The sequence below is a fragment of the Phyllobates terribilis genome, unplaced genomic scaffold, assembly GCF_046119375.1.
Source record: "Phyllobates terribilis strain yellow unplaced genomic scaffold, ASM4611937v1 Scaffold_11__3_contigs__length_659146591, whole genome shotgun sequence".
NCBI lineage: Eukaryota > Metazoa > Chordata > Amphibia > Anura > Dendrobatidae > Phyllobates > Phyllobates terribilis.
In genome coordinates this window covers 535,528,224-535,549,637 of record NW_027362771.1, presented here as the reverse complement: position 1 = coordinate 535,549,637, position 21,414 = coordinate 535,528,224, and the positions used below count along the sequence as shown (strand labels likewise).

At 48.5% G+C, this 21,414-nt stretch overlaps 1 protein-coding gene across 1 annotated transcript in view; it reads right to left on the bottom strand.

Annotated features, from left to right (window-relative positions):
• LOC141167327 (adhesion G protein-coupled receptor E1-like) overlaps window positions 1-21,414 on the bottom strand; it is a 129,745-nt gene that overhangs the window by 53,521 nt on the left and 54,810 nt on the right. Inside the window, exons 11-13 of the mRNA XM_073654749.1 lie at window positions 4,578-4,813; window positions 4,299-4,359; window positions 4,114-4,205 (exon numbers count right to left, since the gene is read on the bottom strand). Of these exons, the coding sequence (XP_073510850.1) occupies window positions 4,114-4,205; window positions 4,299-4,359; window positions 4,578-4,813 (389 nt within the window). The remainder of the gene's footprint in view (window positions 1-4,113; window positions 4,206-4,298; window positions 4,360-4,577; window positions 4,814-21,414) is intronic.

Sequence of the window (21,414 nt, the reverse complement as noted above, 5' to 3'; positions counted from 1 at the left end):
CTCACCGTACCGGAGGAGCCTAAAGAAGCAGTACTCCATACTGATTTAGGAGATTTCCCGGCAGATTGGCCTCAACTAGGAGGAGCAGTAATAATACCTGTGATCCACTTCTTTCAACAGCCAGAAGACCCTCCACAGCAAGTAGAACCTGTAAGTGCTTCAGAAGAGCCTGCTCAAGAAGAATCCCCGGAAGAAGGATCCCCGGTTGGAGCAGAGCAAGAAGGTCCAGCCAATGGTACACTCGCCAGTCCCAGAGAGAGGTTAAGGCAGTTTTACAATCTACCCACACGTAGAACTGACAGGGTAGCAGACGGTGCAGACACAGATACCATCCACACTCCCGTACTACGTAGGTCGACACGTAGCACACGAGGTCAGACCCCTGTCAATTACAGAGAACAGAGAAGGAAACTCTGACAGTGTAAATAGTTGCCCTTGGGGTATTATATTGTGTATTTTCATGTATGAATTTCTTAACTTGTGTTTTGCTTTATAATGGACAATTTAAGTGATATGGACACTTCCCTTGTTATCTCTAGTTACCCATAAGGGTACATAAAGAACTTTGAGGCTGAGGACTGTGTGCAGCCCAAAAACAGTTTGCTGTAAATAATTGCACTCCCTGGAGTGCCCCTTTAGGTGACCTCAGAACAAAAGCCTGTCTGGTGTGGCAAAAGTGGAGGTCCAACTCAGGATCGCCATGCCCTGCAGCCACCCCAGGGCCTACGTTGAGGGTTTGCTTTGGACAGGTCCCTCAAGTTACCAAGTACTTTAAGCTGTGAGATGGACACCCTGTTAGGGGACCTCACCGAAAGAGACTTGAATTCTGAGGTTGTTTATTGTATTGTACATATCTATTTTTTATCTCTAATGTTTTATATGCAACGTTCAAGCAAAGTGCCTCCCATAAAGGGAAGAGTTATTGTTGTCATCTGTTATAAAAATTACTTCAGTCCGGGAGCACTGAGCTTTGCTAGGGGGGAATGTGGCGCCCTGCTGCTCATTGGTGCCACAGATCCCAGAGGGGTGCATGGACGGATTCCTCCACAAGAGGCCCTCATAGCATTCACACACCTCCACCTTCCACCTCAGACCAGCAGTGGGAGCCCGTTAGGGATATAAAAAGGGAAGGTGGAGCTAGGCAGTTAGTCAGTTTGCTGCAGCCATAGAGGTTGTCAGGTCAGTTCAGACTCAGTGAGCTCAGATTAGTGAGCCTTGGGCGTGCCGACGCCAAAAGAGCGGTGAAGCCCAGTGTGCCTGCTGCAGTGTGAAGCCTAGTGAGGGCCCCGAGCATGGCCGAAGGCGAGTGGAAAGAGAGCAACATAGCGGGCAGAGGAGCTTAACCAGCTCACCCCAAAACCATTTACCGAAAACCGGGTCCGGGTCTGCAGGGATTCCTTACATCCAGCAGAAATACCCGGAACCCCTGGCGAACTACATGTCCCAGGAACACCAAAAAGCTGACTGTTATACCAGGGTCAGGAGTCACGGAGGCCCAAGAGACCAGGGAGTGTGATCTCCAACAGAAGGCCCTACCACCAGGTCAGCAGGTGCAAGACAGAGACCAAGTTAGGCCTAGCTCCAGGCAGGTCAAAAACTTATCAAAGAAAGGCAAGAAACAGGAGGCCCCACACACGCTCACTGGGGAGAGTCCTGATATGCACCCTTCAACCTGAAGCACCCTGGACCGTGCCAGAAACACCACCAGTAAAGGTACTGAAGTGAACTCCAGTGTGCGTGCCTATTCTTCCATTCTTCCTCTGACCCAGCTGGGTCCCCCCTGTCCTGCATCCTTACACTTGCGCTGCCCTGAGGCCCGCTTCACCTGTGGGGAGCCGCACCAACTAAGCTGCCTGAACACCGGCCTCAGAGAACTGTCGCAGCACTGGTAATCCTCACCAGACACCACAGGTGGCGTCACGAACATTCCCCTTTCCCATACAACTTCCCCCTTCCTTTTTAAGAGTGACCCCAGGGTACGGGCCCGGGAGCCGGCCACCGCGGCATCCCCAAAACCAACAACAAGGCCCGGGCGCCGAGTCGTCCCCATCCCCTGGGCGCGTCAGTAGCCTTATACAAATTCCCAAAACTGCATAATATTGTCCACAGTCACACATGATGAGAATCAGGGGCATAATGATGGCAGTCACAGAGCGTGCGACTGGGTCTGTAGAGTCAGGGGGCCCACCGATTTCTATGCCATTTTCAGCTGAATGTGCATTCTCGGGCATACATTCAGCTCAGATATATTGTGGTGTGGAGAGGCACCGGCTCCCTGCACTACAAAAGCTATACAGGTTGCCATCCAATCAGATGCCCCTAGCTGATATCTGCATGCCAGTCGTGAGTGGTACATGCGCTGCCCTGCCCCCTGCACCAACTGTAGAGCAAGATGAGGGTGCTGTTTGCCACAGTAGCAGGGACAGGTGAGAAGAATGTTTTTGTTTTTTCGTTTTTTTTTTCATGTGTTGGAAAAGAGCATCAGGACGGGGGACATTATCACAGGACTGGAGACATTATCACAGGATGGGGGACATTACGACATGAAAAGGCAAGGATGGGTGACATTATTACAGTAAGGGACCAGGATGGGGGACATTATTACAGGAAGTGACTAGGATGCAAGACATTATTAATGGTTGGGGGCCAAGATGAAGTACATTATTACCGGTTGGGGACCAAGATTGGGGACATTATTACAGGATGGGAGCAAAGATAGGGGACATTATTAAAGGATGGGTGCTAGTACGGGTGGACATTATCACAGGATGGGATACATTATCACAGGATGGGAGTCAGTACAGGAGACATTATCATAGCATGTGAGCAAACATGGGGGACAGTATTACATGATTAAAGCCAGGATGTGGGGACATTATTATAGGAAAGGACAAAGATGGGGGGCATTATTACAGAAATTGGCCATGACGGGTGACATTATAACAGGTTAGGGTCAAGATGGGGGACATTATTACAGGAAGGGGCCAGGACAGGGGACATTATTATAGGAATGGGGGACATTGTTACACAGAGGGGGCCAAGATGTGGGACATTTTTGCAGGATGGGAGCCAGGATGGGTAGCCATTATTACAGTAAGGAGCCAGGATGGAGGACATTATCACAGGATGGGAGGCAACATGGGGACAGTATTACAAGATTAAAGCCAGGATATGGGGACATTATTGAAGGATAGGGCCAGGAAGGGGGACATTATTACAGGAAGTGGCCATGATGGTGGAAATTATAACAGGCGGCGTCAAGATGGGGGACATTATTCCAGGAAAGGACCAGGACAGGGGGCATTACTACATGAAGTGGCCAGGATGGGGGACATTATTACAAGTTGAGGGCCAAGATAGGAGACATTATTACAGGTTGGGAGCCAGGACAAGAGACATTATCACAACATGGGAGTTAGAAAAGGAGACATTATTACAGGAAGGGGCCAGGACTTGCAAACATAATTATGGGGTGGGGGCCAAGATGAGGGACATTAATACAGGATTAAAGCCAGGATGGGGGACATTATTACAGGACATGGGCTAAGATGGGGGACAATATTTCAGGACAGGCATCAGGACAGGGGACATTATCAATGAATGAGGACCAACATGGGGGACAGTATTACAGGATTAAAGCCAGCATGGGGGACATTATTACAGGATATGGGCTAAGATGAGGGAAATTATTACAGAATAGGGGTGAGGATGAAGGACATTATTACATGATAGGAGCCAAGATGGGGTACATAAATAAAAGATGGTGGCTAGGGAGGAGGACATTATTACAGAGTTCCATCCATGACAACATGCTGGTGGAAGCCCAGGCCCATATTTTGTACAGGGGCAAATAGGACTCTAGTTACACCATTAATGAGAATAATAGATCAACATCAGCTGTTGATGTTTTCCTAATAGGAATAAGATATGTTTTACTACAGAGTAAAAAGCAACCCAAAAAAAATGAAAACAGCAAAGAAGGTGACTATGATATGTTATCATGGCATCATAATTTTATATTTTTATATACGGAATGACCATAAAGCCAATGTTAATCAAAACTGGAGCATTATGACTCCTGACATCCAACAGGATTTTCTGTCTCGAGCTTACCGAGTATGTGTTAGAGTGGAGACATTAGCGTTTAGAGATGCCAACTTCTTCCTGAGGAGCCAGAACGTCAGGGCTAAGAGAACGAAATTAACCTAATGAAAGAGTCGAAAAGAAAAGGAAGTAAGTTACCAAGATATAACAGAACGCAGAAGGGTCGAAAGTCAAGAAATATACCAGATACTCACAGAGATAAACATGCAGACTGGACCAAGGAAACTCCAGACGTGACTAACATTGAGCCAGCAACTAAAGGGAAAAAAAGAAGAAAAACATAACTGGACATTTTTATTTTTTCGTTGCGTCATCAGTCTTATCCCATAATCTTGAGTTCCAAAACTTGGACTATGATGTCGTTGCACTGCCCTTGTAGACACTAAAGATTGTCTGATTGTCTACCAGAGACATTTATGAAGGTTATTAGCTTTATTCAACCTGAATTTCTCTGGAATCAAGAATGGACTTACTGTGTCTCTTCCCCATAATGATCTGGATATAATGATACCGATATAATTGTTATGATGACAGGGATTCCAAACCCAATCAGACAGACAAATGGGAAATGAGAGCGTTGCGAGTTCATATAGTTCACAGCCTGCAGGTTTCGGACAGTCAAGAAGAGAAGGATGCTTTCCAGAGTCATCCAGCAGAATGCACAGAGGAAGAGGAACTGTAGACTGCCCGCAATCACAGCGCAGAGGATCTGAAATGAAGACAATTAGGTTAGACTTTAATCACATTTGCATTTCCATTTTTCTGTTTTGTCCTAGAAGCAGAAAACAAAAATAATGAAGAGAAAGATCTGTCGTGTGAGATAGACGGACCTGATTGACTTATAATGTGGCACGTTGGCGTCCACCATAGCAAATAAATAGTCTTCAATGCAGATATAAACCAAAAGACAATAAAATATATGGTATGAGGTTATAATCATTAGTGTTGAGCCACCCCCGTAGTGTTCGAGTTCAGTTCGGTTCGTCGAACACCCGTGTGTTCGCTGAACTGTTCGTCGAACTGTTCGTCGAACACCTTCGAACACTGTTAAAACCAATGGCAGGCAAACAAAAACACATAGAAACACATAGAAAACACCTTCAAAGGTGTCCAAAAGCTGACAAACTGCTCAGAAGACATAACTAACACATGGAAAAGTGACAAGTACATATAGTCATGCGAAAAGAAAAGAGGTGGAGGAGTAAAAGGAGGGGGAGACACAGATATAGGCATGTCATGCCCTTCTAAAATCCAAAAAGTGAGAAGCCGACACGGCCAGTCCGTTCCTGCCCGTGCCACATCCGTGTCGCTGGGTTTGTGCCAGAGCCGCGGTGGACCCTGACGGCCAGCCCCCCTCTCCCAATACTGGTGCCTGTCCGCTGGTGGGTCGAGCGAGCCTCCCTGTGGTGGAGGCAGCTCTAAGCTTTTTAATTTAAATTGTCTCTCTAATTTGAATGAATACACTTTAAATCCTTTTACAAGGATCTATTGGAGGGCAAGTCTCATGCCATCAGCCGCGTAATTCCAGCTCCAGTAGCGTCCACTAAAGCTGCTGCAGTTAAAAAGCTTTTATAAGGATCGAGCTCGGCTGTCCACCGCAAGGCGTCCTACCGCCAGTCCCAGCCCCTATGCCTTGAGGTGCCTCCTGATGCTCTTCACTGAGTATCCCGTGGTCCCGAAACATTTCCTTTGAAAAAATTAAGTGTCCAAACTACAGGTGGTGTAGCTTGCTTAACAGCCGGGATAATCCGCTGACTAGCAGACACTGCTACTAGGCACAAAGTATTTCCTGGGCTAGATGCAGTTAAAAATTTGTAATTAGATACTCTCGTTGGATGCTGAGAAAGCATTCCATAGAGTCTCCTGGCACGCCATATATTATTCTCTTAAAAAGCTTGGGGTAGGGGTCTAGGTGACCCTTTTATAGCCAAAATCACGGCCCTGTATCGCAATACGTCACCTAGGCTGAAGATAAATGGAACTGTAGCACCCTGAGGGCTCGGTTGCTAAAGAGGTATTGCACCTCACCCAGAGGTGTGATATCTCACTCTCAGGTAAGGATGGAGTGTGGATCAGGACCCGACACTTGCATGCATTACACCACAAATTTTCGTGGGGCAGGGCGACCAATATGCCCCTGAGATGGGCATGACAGTCCTTTTCCCTGGCTCGAGTGGGGGGAGGGAACACTGAGGAAGGGGAACCCTGTAGTGCAGGAGCAGGGAGGAAGCAGTTCCTGGGTGCATTGAGAAGGGAGTATAAAAGGTGGGCACCATCTTAGTTCAGTGCAGAGAAGTCTGAGCAGAAGTGACAGGGAGCAGGGGCTCTGCATGAGCTCTGCTCCGGAGACGGGCCTAGTAACAGAGGCCCAGGCCTGGAAGAGGGAGAAGGAAGGAAGAGGAGCGGAGAAGGCTCCAGGAACGAGGAACGAAGGGATCCCAGGGGTGGGGACGAGCGAGTCGCCACCGCACGCCCGAATCCACCTGCATGGAGGGGTCAGGCCAAAGGGGGAGGCCAGTCCCCGAAACTAGTGGAGGTGGGAAACGAGGCTGTGACATTTTATGTGGCGCAGCCCCTTGCTACACCCGCTAGGAAGGCACCACATAGGGTCAGGGAAACTGGCGCCAAGTTTACCAAGAGGAGGCCCGAGGCAGCCGGACAGAAGGGTTGGTAAGAAAGGCCAGACAAAGGACACACAATGTCCTAGTATATATCACTCAATCACATATATCCATCCCTGCTGTTATGGCTGAAATAGATCACTTTGTTACATGGTCAAATTTTAAAATCAATACAGCGAAGTCTGAGGCCCTCGATGTCTCCCTCCCCAAATCCATACAGGATTCCATCCAGTCCAACTTTCCCTTTGCCTGGCCCTCACAGGGTATCAAATACTTAGGAATTCGTATTCATAGAGACCTCTCCCATCTATGTTATCTTAATTTTGGGCCCTTTATTGAACAACTCCATACAGACCACGGTTGGCAAGTTAGAACTGTAAGATTCACTACGTGAACCACTGGTGTTTTGTGGAAAAGCACATGTACACTGTGTTCCAAATTATTATGCAAAAAGTGTTTAGGAGTGATAAGGGAAGAATTTTTTGTTTGTCAGTTAAACTCATTGATGGTGATGTGTGTCAGGGCTTTGTATATCACTGTAAGCAATTGCAGACACCTGTGCTAATTAGTTTGGCAGGTGTGTCCATTGAAAGGCAAGACTACGTAAGAAGGCTGTCCCAGCTGTGCGTACGCCATCCTGTCGACCTCCTCTATCCACTGCACACAAGCAGAAACGGCTCCAGTGGGCCAAACAATACATGAAGGCTGACTTCAAAACTGTTTTGTTCACGGATGAGTGCCGTGCAACGCTCGATGGTCCTGATGGATGGAGTGGAGGATGGCTGGTTGATGGTCACCCCACACAAACACGGCTACAGCGCCAACAAGGAGGAGGTGGAGTAATGTTTTGGGCTGGAATCATGGGGAGAGAGATTGTCGGCCTCTTTAGGATCCCTGAAGGGGTAAAGATGAACTCCATAATGTATGTGGAGTTTCTCAAACAGCACTTCCTGCCATGGTTCAAGAAGAAGAACCGTGTATTCCACAGCAACATCATTTTCATGCATGATAATGCACCGTCTCATGCTGCATATAACACATCTGCATCTCTGGCTGATATGGGCATAAAAGGGGATAAACTTATGGTGTGACCCCCATGCTCCCCTGACCTCTACCCCATTCAGAACCTCTGGAGCATCATCAAAAGGAGTGTCTATGATGGCGGGATGCAGTTCACATCTAAGCAACAATTCTGGGAGGGTATTCTGTCCTCATGCAAAACAATTGAAGCAGAAACCATCCAAAACCTGATAAATTCAATGGACGAGAGAGTTCAGAAGCTCCTTTCGAACAAGGGGTCCTATGTGCAAATGTAACATAACCTAGAATAAAGTTTTGAGTTGAAAACGGTTTGATTTCAGTTTCTAATAACCTGCTAATGCTTATAATTTCAAAAATGACCATGTTTTTGGTCTTTATTAAAATGAAAAGGTTGATCGAAGAGTGTGGGGGATCTAAGAGTGTGGCAACCCAGTAGTCAGGATTACTTCGAATTCTGACAATCTGAGAGTCATGTTGCAGGTAATGCAGCAAGAAGGCACTTATGTGTCTTGCGCATCTCGGAGCCCCAAAATTATCTTCCGGGCTAGATGCAGCTAAAAATTATTATTAATTTTAAATCTGGTGGAGCTTAGTATAGATGGCCTAATAGAATCAGTACTGCACACTGCTACAAAGCCCAAATTATTTTCCAGCCAAGATACAGATAAACATGATTAGTAATTTTAAATCTGGTGGAGCTTAGTATAGATGGCCTAATAGAATCAGTACTGCACACTGGTACAAAGCCCAAATTATTTTCCAGCCAAAATACAGATAAACATGATTTGTAATTTTAAATCTGGTGGAGCTTAGTATAGATGGCCTAATAGAATCAGTACTGCACACTGCTACAAAGCCCAAATTATTTTCCAGCCAAGATACAGATAAACATGATTAGTAATTTGAAAGCTTAAAACAGTTGGTGAGGTGATTTTAACCAATCATCAAGCTTTTACTCTCCCCAGGATGACACAGGGGTAGAAAAGTCGTTTCGGATCCATGATTTGTTCATCTTTATGAACGTGAGTCTGTCTATATTATCAGTGGAGAGCCGCGTGCGCTTATCTGTCAGCACACCACCAGCAGCGCTGAACACACGTTCAGACAGAACGCTGGCTGCTGGGCATGACAAGATCTCCAAGGAGTAAGTGGCGAGCTCCGGCCATTTATCCAGATTGGAAGCCCAAAAAGAGCAAGGGTCCAGTGACACAGTCATGGCTTCAATGTTTACTTGGAGATACTCCTGTACCATCGTCTCTAGGCGTTGACTATGTGTCAGACTTCTTGTCTCCTGTGGCCTTGCAAAGGATGGGCTAAAAAAGTGGTGAAATGATTCCGCAAAATTGATGTTACCAGCAGATACTGTGTTTCTGTTACGGTTTGAGTGCTGAACACTCGACGGTCCCACGGTTGGCAAGTTGGAACTGTGAGATTCACTACGTGCACCACTGGTGTTTTGTGGAAAAGCACATGTAAGATTCTGCAACAGTCTCTGCTGATACTCCTGCATGCGTGCATCCCTTTCTATGGCAGGAATAATTTCTGCAAATTTACTTTTGTACCGGGGATCTAACAGTGTTGCAACCCAGTAGTCAGGATTATTTCTAATTCTCACAATTCGAGGGTCATGTTGCAGATAGTGCAGCAAGAAGGCACTCAAGTGTCTTGCGCATCCAGGAGCACCAAGTCCCTGTTGTGTTGGTGGCGAGGTAACAATCATGCTTCCTTCCTCTGTCCTCTCCCCCCAACCTCGCACAACAGAACCTCCACTTCTTCCTGGGCTCCTGCACCTTCCTCACTAGTTTGGCTGCTACCATGCGCCCTGGTAAAACCATCTCCCCCACCCTCACATGCCTGCCGCCTTGGTGCTGCCGACCGTCTGGACCTTGCAGATGTTAGCCCTTCCGCATACAACTCCTCCTCCTCTACTTCCTTCTCCTCCTCTTGTGCCACCACCTGACTCCGAATTCTGTTTAACATGTGCTCCAGCATGTAACTCACCGGAATAGTCATGCTGATAATGGCATCGTCAGCACTAAACATCTTCGTCGCCATTTCAAAACTGTGCAGAAGGGTGCATAGGTCCCTGATCTGAGACCACTCCTCCAGCGTGATTTGCCCCACCTCTGGATCTCGTTGGCCCAGGCTATATGTCAGAACGTATTGCACCAGCAGGGCTTGTCAGTGCTGCCACAGTCGCTGCAACATGTGCAGAGTTGAATTCCACCGGGTAGGCACATCGCATTTTAGCCGGTGAAGTGGCAGGCCCAACGACTTCTGTAGAGATGTAAGTCGCTGAGCTGCGGGATGCGAACGGCGGAAGTGAGCACACAGCGACCGTGCCCTCTGCAGAAAGCCATCTAGTACGGGATAGTGGGCTAAAAATTGCTGGACAACCAGGTTCAACACGTGAGCCATACAATGCACATGTGTGATATTGCCCCGGCGAAGGGCCGCACCCAGGTTTGCAGCATTGTCGCACACGGCCTTCCCTGGTTTCAGGTCCAGTGGAGACAACCATTCATGAAATTGGTTCTCCAGAGCTGACCACAACTCCTCAGCTGTGTGACTCACATTTCCCAGACATATCAAAGTAAAAACCGCCTGATGACGTTGAGCCCTACTGCCAGCATAGTAAGGAGGTGTGCAGGATCCCTTCTACGCAGTTAGAAAGCTTGTGGCATGACCAGACAGGCTTTGGGTGCAGGTGGAGGACCGAGAGGAGGTTGAGGAGGCAGAAGCAGTGGAGGAACTTTGAGATAAAGAGGATTGACGCACAACTCGTGGGGACGGCAAGACTTGGACAGGAGCCCCTTGTCCTGCTGTCACCATAATTACCCAGTGCCCAGTCAGCGACATGTAACGCCCCTGTCCATGCCTACTTGTCCAAGTGTCTGTGGTGAAATGCACCCTGTCACACACAGAGTTTCTCAAAGAAGCGGTGATGTTGTATGCGACATGCTGGTGGAGCGCAGGCACACCTTTCTTTGAGAAGTAGTGCCGACTGGGCATCTGGTACTGGGGCACTGCGACGGACATAAGGTCTCGAAAATCCTCTGTGTCCACCAGGCGGAAAGGCAGCATTTCTGTAGCCAAGAGCTTGCAGATGGTGAAATTCAACCTCTTAGCTTTCTCATGGCTAGGAGGAAATGGTCTTTTAATTGTCCACATCTGAGGGACCGAGGGCTGGCTGTTATGCTTAGACGGGGTTGATAAGGGTGTTCCCGGCAAACTGCCGGTCTGTGAGGAAGATGCAGGCGGACATGTTAGGTTGCCTTGATCCAAAGGTGGTGCTATCGATGTCGGACAGCGCTCAACACCAGCTGGTGTTACCACCTCCAAAGAAAATGATGACCTGCCAATCACGCTGGCTGTTGCGGGTAAAGAGGTGGCAGGTCTGCGTCCCAAAACGGGTGTGACTGCTGTCCCCCCAGTCACAGAGGATGAAGAGGCCGCAGATGCACAAGATGGGGCAGACGGTGGTTGGCCCGGCCGGCTAGGCCGCATTGTAGCACAGTGAGCTTCCCACTGCAACTTATGCTTCATGTCCATGTGCCGGTTCATGCATGAAGTACTTAAACTATGTATTTTTTGGCCTCTACTTAGCTTTTGTTGACAAATGTTACAGATAACACGAGTTGGGTCATCTTTATCGATCTGAAAAAATGCCCAAGCTATGCAAGGCTTAGCACCCATGCGACCTGAAGAGCCACCATGACTTGTGGTTAGAGGCAGAGTTGTGTTTGAGGATGCAGTTGTTGACGTGCTTCCAGTAGTACGTCTCTGTCCAGGAAGGCGCAAGCTTACCTCGTCGTCACTAGCATCCTCCTCCACCTCCTCTGCTGACCTCATCTCTTGGCTGACTGTGGGTTGACAGTAAGTGGGATTTCCAACCTCATCATCATCACCCTGTGTGTTATCACACCCGTCGTCCTCAGAGCCAACCTGTTCCTGCCCTGACAAAAAACTAAAGTTGTCGCTCCAATCAGGTATTTGAGTCTCATCATCGTCTTCCTCATTGTCTCCACCAACAGGAGTTACAGTTTGGGAATGAGGGTCCACATTATGGTCAGAACCTTCTGCGTCTGGTCCTGGATCCGACTCATAAAGATTCTGGGCATCAGTGCAGATCATTTCCTCGTCTGGATTCACAGAAGCGCTGGAGTCGACCTCTGATTCCCAGGCTATAGTATGAGTAAACAGCTCTGCAGACTCAACCATCTGTTCTACCTCATACTCAGACGGGCAGCTGGAGATTTGGGAGCTGTGAGGAAGCAAGTGCGATTGGGGTGACACCTTTGAGGACTGGAGTATTTGTGATGTTGAAGTTGATGTGGAGGAGAGCCCACTTAAAGGAGCACTTGATATCCGTTGAAGCACCTGTTGTTTTTGTGCCTCATCTGGAATTTGTAGCGATTGGCGTGGCCGTAAGAAAGGGATCTTATCACATTGTCCGCTAAAAGAAGTAGACATTTTAGTTTGGCTGGAAGATGGTCTTTCTTCTGCAGATGTTACTGTTGCTTTAACACCTACCCCACGGACACAACCTTTTTTCCCCTTCCCAACACGCCTATTCCCCTTTCCACCAGCAGCAGGCCTTTTTCCACTCATTTTGGTGGTTAACTAATTCACAACTCTGGAGTTGTTTGCACAAAAAAACAATGGATGGGAACCGAGCAGAGCTGAGTGGCCAAACTGTGGTATTAGGCCAAAAGTATTGTCTGGGTTATATGCAGAAAAAAATTATATTCAATTTGCAACCTGATGGAGGTCAGTATAGATGGACTAATAGAACAAGTCCCACACACTGCTAGAAGCCCAAATATTTTTTCAGAGCTAGATGCAGAAAAAAATTATGTTCAATTTGCAACCTGATGGAGGTCAGTATAGATGGACTAATAGAACAAGTCTCACACACTGCTAGAAGCCCAAATATTTTTTCAGAGCTAGATGCAGAAAAAAATTATATTCAATTTGCAACCTGATGGAGGTCAGTATAGATGGACTAATAGAACAAGTCCCACACACTGCTAGAAGGCCAAATATTTTTTCAGAGCTAGATGCAGAAAAATATTATATTCAATTTGCAACCTGATGGAGGTCAGTATAGATGGACTAATAGACCAAGTCCCACACACTGCTAGAAGCCCAAATATTTTTCAGAGCTAGATGCAGAAAAAAATTATATTCAATTTGCAACCTTATGGAGGTCAGTATAGATGGACTAATAGACCAAGTCCCACACACTGCTAGAAGCCCAAATATTTTTTCAGAACTAGATGCAGAAAAATATTATATTCAATTTGCAACCTGATGGAGGTCAGTATAGATGGACTAATAGAACAAGTCCCACACACTGCTAGAAGCCCAAATATTTTTTCAGAGCTAGATGCAGAAAAAAATTATATTCAATTTACAACCTGATGGAGGTCAGTATAGATGGACTAATAGACCAAGTCCCACACACTGCTAGAAGCCCAAATATTTTTTCAGAGCTAGATGCAGAAAAATATTATATTCAATTTGCAACCTGATGGAGGTCAGTATAGATGGACTAATAGAACAAGTCCCACACACTGCTAGAAGCCCAAATATTTTTTCAGAGCTAGATGTAGAAAAAAATTATATTCAATTTGCAACCTGATGGAGGTCAGTATAGATGGACTAATAGAACAAGTCCCACACACTGCTAGAAGCCCAAATATTTTTTCAGAGCTAGATGCAGATAAAAATTATTTTTAATTTGCAACCTGATGGAGGTCAGTATAGATGGACTAATAGATCAAGTCCCACACACTGCTAGAAGCCCAAATATTTTTTCAGAGCTAGATGCAGATAAAAATTATTTTTAATTTGCAACCTGATGGAGGTCAGTATAGATGGACTAATAGAACAAGTCCCACACACTGCTAGAAGCCCAAATATTTTTTCAGAGCTAGATGCAGAAAAAAATTATATTCAATTTGCAACCTGATGGAGGTCAGTATAGATGGACTAATAGACCAAGTCCCACACACTGCTAGAAGCCCACATATTTTTTCAGAGCTAGATGCAGATAAAAATTATTTTTAATTTGCAACCTGATGGAGGTCAGTATAGATGGACTAATAGAACAAGTCTCACACACTGCTAGAAGCCCAAATATTTTTTCAGAGCTAGATGCAGAAAAAAATTATATTCAATTTGCAACCTGATGGAGGTCAGTATAGATGGACTAATAGAATGATGCTATGCCCAAAAGGTTTTACTTCACTAGGTGCAGTAAAAAAATTGGTATTCTATACACAGGTGGTGTAGCTTGCAACACAGATAGGCTACTCCACTGACTAACACACCCTGCAATAGGCCAAAAAGGATTAGCTTTGCTAGATTTAGCCAAATGCTGTGAAAAAAACTTGCACAGCACTGGCACAGACCTGCCTGGCAAAAACTGATAGGAACTGATGTAACTTAGTCCTGAAAAGGACTGCAATTACAATTAGTCTTTACTCCCACAACCTATCTATTTAAGAGCACAGACAAGCCTGATAAAAGTCGTAGGAAATGCTGTAACCTAGTCCTTAAAAGGACTGCAATCACAACTATTCCCTACTCCCAAGCTATCTGTAGATTTGTGCGAAAATTGGCTTTAAATTACCAAGGTATAGCGCACACAGCAACAGCGGTGCCGTCTAACACGCAGCTGCAGCAGTGAGAAAATGGTGGCGACGGGGAAAATGGCTTGGTCTTAAAGGGCAAGGACATGTGACATACACTGCCAATGACACATGCCCTTGCTTGTGTGAAAAAAAGCAGTTCGCTCCGTGTGTGCTCTGCTGATAGGCTGACAGATTGCACCTCCCCACTGTAAATGCGGGAAAGAGAAAAAAAAATAGAGATCTTCATTATTCCTGCAGAGATCCATCCCCTGCCCCTCCCCCCGCCCCGCTGAACACTCAAACTGCGTATTAACATTAATTTTCAGCATTACTGAGAAAAAATCCAGTTATGATTTTGGTGCACGAACAGTTATCGAACATAACCTCGAACAGCCGAATTTTTTTCAAATCGTTCGTGTTCGCCGAACGGCTCGAACACCGCCCAAAACAGCTCGAATTTGAGATTGGTGAACAGTTCGAGTCGAACAACGCTCATCTCTAATAATCATCGATGGTCTATGTGCAAAGATGGTGTGAGAACTAACACAAGGTCCTACAATGTTAGCATGACTCTCGTACAACCTAAAGTCATCCAGATTAGAAAAAACATCTGCTTTCTTCCAGAAACAGCACAACACTTGGTAATAGGTTGTGTGCGACATTGCAACTTAGTTCCATCTTCCAGTAATAGCAGCGAATGGAGCTTGCTCCAATCGCTGCTGTCTAACCATTTAAATATGGCTTTCGATCATTAGGTATATATAACTAAGGCATGACCTGAACATCCAGCTTCTAGACATTAACCACTCTCATATCCTCATACCATATGATTTGGTTTCTAAGGAGCCAAGAATCCAAGAGGTTGACCTCCTTTTTATACACCCAGTTACTAAGCAGGAGATGCTCCTTATCGCCATTGATAGTAAAGACCAAATGGAGGACAGTAATATCCTCCCTATTAGAGGAGGATTAGAGCGAGGCCTTGACCTCACTGCAATATGTTTCACCGGCAATTAATAACAGGTTAGTCCAAATGTATACAGTCAGTCATTGCTACTTGTGACCAAGAAGGTTATATAAAATGGGTAAATCCACCACTGCAGATTGTCATAGGTGTGTGGAAGAGGCCTCCTATTTGAGACTTTTGGAAATAGGTCATAGCTATCCTCATCGTGATCTTACAATCTCCTGTACCACTCTCTCCTAAGGTGTGTTTATTAGGAATCCTTGATGACGAGACCTGGCCTCACAACCCTCACACTCTTCTCATTGAAAAGTTGATTTGGCCCTTAAGGCTATTGCCATGAGATGGATTTCACAATGGGTCAATATGGTAAATATTGAAGCTTCCGATGAGAGGGTGGTATATTGGAACTGAGCTTGTCCTTAAAAATTTGTTACGGTATCAAATTTAGGTAGGCCCCTCCAGGCAATGAGGGGCATTCTCTCATGATTAGAATATGTGATGTTTGATACCTGACAGAGGCATCTTATGGTTTTGGTTAAGCCAAAAGCCAAACTCTCACACAGGTCATTTTTGACAGAAAAAGTTATGCATCACAAAAAAATAATTGAAACACAAACTTAATTTTTTTTAAATTAAATAAAAAAAAAACAAAAAAAACTAATTTTACCGCACAATGAATACTGAAAAAGCAAAACTTAAAAAACAATAGTAACATTTTGTTGTTTTCATCATTCTTGGATATTTTCCCCCACATTTTCCAGTAAATTGCAAAAATAAAATGAATGGTCTAATTTACACTCAGGTGGTGCCATCTTGAATCTATGAGCGCAGCAGTAAGTTTACTTATGCATCAGCAGATATTCAAGGGGTTTCACCTTGCAGGATGGGGTGAATACTGAAGCATTTCAGTGCTATTTATGCCATTAAACATAGTGAATTGTATAAATTATATACAGTGGGTACGGAAAGTATTCAGACTCCTTTAAATTTTTCATTCTTTGTTTCATTGCAGCCATTTGGTAAATTCTAAAAACTTAATTTTATTTCTCATTAAAGTACACTCTGCACCCCATCTTGACTGCAAAAAAAAACAGAAATGTAGATGTAGCACCCTGAGGATTCGGCTGCTACAGGGGTATTGCACCTCAATCCAGAGGTGTGATATTCCACTCCCGGGTAAGGATGGAGTGTGGAACTGAGCTCGGTAGGCTGCATGCACTACACACATCCCATTTCCGAGGAGCAGACCGACGGTACTCCCACTTAGAAATGTGCAGGTACGACCGAGTCTGTTCCTGGCTGGAGTGGGAGGGGGGTGGTACATCCCAAGTAGTGTAGGGGCAGATAGGGGGAGCAGCCTGGGTAAAGATAGGAGCTCATTGGGTGCTGGTCACCTGAGCTCACACATAGAGGGTGTATATAAGGTGGGCACCATCAGAGATCAGGGTCAGTCAGTCAGTCTGTCAGCCTTTGCAGAGGAGTCACAGGAAGAGGAGCAGAGCAGATCCAGAGAGAGAGAGAGGAGAAAGAAAGAGAGACCCAGAGGGGGAAGCAGAAGAGAGGACTCTAAGACCCCAAATCCAATCCACGGGTGAAGAGTCGGCATCAGGGTACCGGAACCCAAGCTGGTGGGGGCAAAAACACACCCCAGCCAGAGACCGGAGGCCGTGGGCAGTGTCTGCCACGGCCACCCACCATATCCACCACGAAGGCATACCACGTGGAGGGTCAGGGAACCCAAGGCCAAGGGTCTCCCAACAGAAGGCCCGAGGGAGCTGGACCTGGGTGGATCACTAGTGGGGACGGCCAGAGAAAGGACAGAAGGAGAGCTCAGGGTCACGCTCCGGACTCGCTTGGGGGTTGGCTGGATCCAGGACCTGGTGGACGCAGCACGGCTCGGGTGGTCACTTGAAGCTGGAGTGACCGGAACATCAGCAGTGAGTAAATACCCTAAACTGCACAACCCGACTCTGTCTTCCTTTAACATCTATGCTGCACCACTACAACCCCCATCCTCTGCACCTGACCCCCTGAGGCTATACCCCACCCGTTGGGGGTTATACCATCACAAGCTGCACCTACACCATCAGCCTCAGCGGACCCTGCTGCAGCGGCGGCCATAGTGACCGCAACACAACGGGTGGCGTAGTCGACATTAAGAACTTAATAACATCTGTAGGACTGCCACATACAACTGAGTTTGACACCCTGGGCACGGACCGGGTCACAGCCACTCGGAGACTACAACCCCCATCTGATCCGGCTCCGGGTATTCCCCTAAAGAATATGGCCCAGGGGGCGCGTCAACTTTGGCGTAGTCGGCAGGATTACGTGCCCGCAACACCCGGGTACTGCGTGCCTGAAGAAAAGTGCAAGTTTACCTCAGAAAGAAGTCTCCCGCCGGTTCCGGAGGGTCCACGCCATCGGACTCCATCACCAGTCGTTTCCCGCCGATTGTCCGCCATTTCCAACTTGTTCCCGCCATCTGCAGAGTTTCCCGCCACTGGGCGACGCTTCCCGCCAAAACCGCAGATTTCCCGCCTTGGAAGAGCAGCGGACGCCATTATGGGCGTGCCAAAGGAGGGCAAGAGGCCACCTCCCATCGTGGGCCAGGACAGAAAATGGCGCCAAAAGTGGAAACCACCCCCACCAACAGAGACTGTGATGCTGGAGGTGTCTGTCAGCGTGAAAGAACTACCCCTGGAGCTGACAGTCACCGAGTTGCCCCGGGACCGCCCTCGAAGTGGGAGGAGACGAAAGGAGAGAACAAAGATGGGTGCCGCCTGGAGCAGTCTGGAGCGAGCGCACCCGGAGACAAGAAGTCTGGAGAGGAGTAGCAGAGAAGCTCACCCGGAGATGTCCAGAGAGCAGAGCAGCACCGGCCCGCTGGCCAGGAGCCTGCTGGAAGAAGAGCAGAGCAGCACCGACCCGTTGGTCAGGAGCCTGCTGGACACCACGACCCCACTAGGCCTAGTGGAGGTCCTTGCACAGCTCCCCCGAGACCGGGAGTGTGCGCAGACTGCCCTGGAGGGCCTCGCACGGAGGATGGCCCGGGTACAGCGCGAGATATTGGCGGAATGGAGCCGGGAGATGGCCCAGCAAGCTGAAACCAAGACGCAAGCTGAAACCAAGACCCGGAGCACGCCAGCCGAGATGAGGAAGGAGACCGCCTCTGAGGATGGCGCGGGAGGACCCAAGGCCGGAGACGGCGCCGAGAAGGGAGCCGAACGCATGGAGGCAGGTAAAGGGGACGCCTATACCCCAAGCCGTGACACCGCTTACCTGCCCCAGCTCCCCGTCGCAGAGCCCGAAAGTCCCCCTGCTGTGCCCGAAAACGCCATGTCACCGACGCAGACTAGGCCCCAACCGGAAGCCGCCGCCGCGACCCCTGTGACGTCACGCGCCTCGACCCGGGGCGTGACAAAGCAGGAAATACCACCAGCCTGGTCGCAAGGCCTAGTACCCCCGGGCGCCGAATCACCAACAGCGCCCCCTACCTCCGCGGAGCCTCCGGCCTGGCCGCAAGGCCAGGTAGCCCAGGGCGCCGCCGTCCTAACGGTGCCCTTCACCTTCCAGGTGCCCCAGGCCTGGCCGCAAGGCCTGGGCAACCCGGGCGCCACCACCACCGCACCCGTAAAACCAAGGGTGCCGCGTCTGGGAGAGGACTTGTTTGCCCAGCACACGTGGCCGGACGGGCAGCCTTTCATCTGGCCCCAGAAGTATTACGAACTGGAGCACCAGAGGAGGGTTGGGGCCATGTGTGCACCCCTGATTCCGGCTCCGAAGCCCGTAATAAGGATCTCGCCCCCGCTAGCGGAAGCACAGTTTGAGTGGGACCCCACCGGAGAAGATCTAATGGGGTTCACTCAGGAAACTAGGGCAGCTGCAGCAGAGCGTGCGGAGTGCTGCCGCCAACAGCTCGAGGAGTTTGCGAGGGAGCGGAGAGAGAGGCGGGTCCGGGAACAACAGGCCCAAATAAGGAGCGCCGAGCAAAAGAGCCGGACCAGGAGGGACCCCCGTGCAGCGCACAGTCCCCGTACCACCGGGACTGTAATCAAGTTTAACCAGCAGCACGGGTGGGGCTTCATTCGAGACAACAACACCCCCGGCGACGTCTTTGTCACGCGCAGAGACGTGGAGTCCCATCTGCCGGAGGGGCACAGAGGTCGTGACCTCTACATCGGAGATGAGGTCACCTTTACCCGGCACAAGTGTGCCAAGGGACCTTATGCCCTCCACGTACACCGCCTGACGGAGGAGCAGTTGCGGTGTGAGGAGGAGGAGCAAGAGGACCCGGACGGGTCTGAAGTAACAACCAGCTGTAAGCAAAGAGCAGGAGGAAGACGCCGTTGAGTGCGGCAGAGCAAGTGATGTAAATAGTTCCCCGACCGGGTACCAAAGAAACTGTTGATATATATATATATAGTCCCCGTTGGGACCAGCTGAGTGAACTGTTTACCCGTTAACCCCTTAATCCCACAGGCTGAGGACTGTGAGCAGCCATTCCCTTCCCTCTACCTGGCCGAGGACTGAGAGCGGCCACTTTCCTTGTATATAGTTGCGCGTCCTAAAGCGCCCCCTACCGGTTTTATAGGAAAACCAGTTTTTCTAAGAGACTGTCGCACTTTTCCCGGACACACGTTGCACAGTGTCCGGAGGAGGAACCTGAAACAAGAAACTACTACGAGAATGTTTATATGAAAAGTTTTATATATATAATGTTTTATATGTTTTATTATGTTTATATGAAAAAAAAAAATTTTGTATGTTTTGGTGTTTTTGTCTTTACAGCCCGAGGACGTGCTGTGATTTACCAGGGGGGAATGTAGCACCCTGAGGATTCGGCTGCTACAGGGGTATTGCACCTCAATCCAGAGGTGTGATATTCCACTCCCGGGTAAGGATGGAGTGTGGAACTGAGCTCGGTAGGCTGCATGCACTACACACATCCCATTTCCGAGGAGCAGACCGACGGTACTCCCACTTAGAAATGTGCAGGTACGACCGAGTCTGTTCCTGGCTGGAGTGGGAGGGGGGTGGTACATCCCAAGTAGTGTAGGGGCAGATAGGGGGAGCAGCCTGGGTAAAGATAGGAGCTCATTGGGTGCTGGTCACCTGAGCTCACACATAGAGGGTGTATATAAGGTGGGCACCATCAGAGATCAGGGTCAGTCAGTCAGTCTGTCAGCCTTTGCAGAGGAGTCACAGGAAGAGGAGCAGAGCAGATCCAGAGAGAGAGAGAGGAGAAAGAAAGAGAGACCCAGAGGGGGAAGCAGAAGAGAGGACTCTAAGACCCCAAATCCAATCCACGGGTGAAGAGTCGGCATCAGGGTACCGGAACCCAAGCTGGTGGGGGCAAAAACACACCCCAGCCAGAGACCGGAGGCCGTGGGCAGCGTCTGCCACGGCCACCCACCATATCCACCACGAAGGCATACCACGTGGAGGGTCAGGGAACCCAAGGCCAAGGGTCTCCCAACAGAAGGCCTGAGGGAGCTGGACCTGGGTGGATCACTAGTGGGGACGGCCAGAGAAAGGACAGAAGGAGAGCTCAGGGTCACGCTCCGGACTCGCTTGGGGGTTGGCTGGATCCAGGACCTGGTGGACGCAGCACGGCTCGGGTGGTCACTTGAAGCTGGAGTGACCGGAACATCAGCAGTGAGTAAATACCCTAAACTGCACAACCCGACTCTGTCTTCCTTTAACATCTATGCTGCACCACTACAACCCCCATCCTCTGCACCTGACCCCCTGAGGCTATACCCCACCCGTTGGGGGTTATACCATCACAAGCTGCACCTACACCATCAGCCTCAGCGGACCCTGCTGCAGCGGCGGCCATAGTGACCGCAACACAACGGGTGGCGTAGTCGACATTAAGAACTTAATAACATCTGTAGGACTGCCACATACAACTGAGTTTGACACCCTGGGCACGGACCGGGTCACAGCCACTCGGAGACTACAACCCCCATCTGATCCGGCTCCGGGTATTCCCCTAAAGAATATGGCCCAGGGGGCGCGTCATAGAAATTTTTGATAA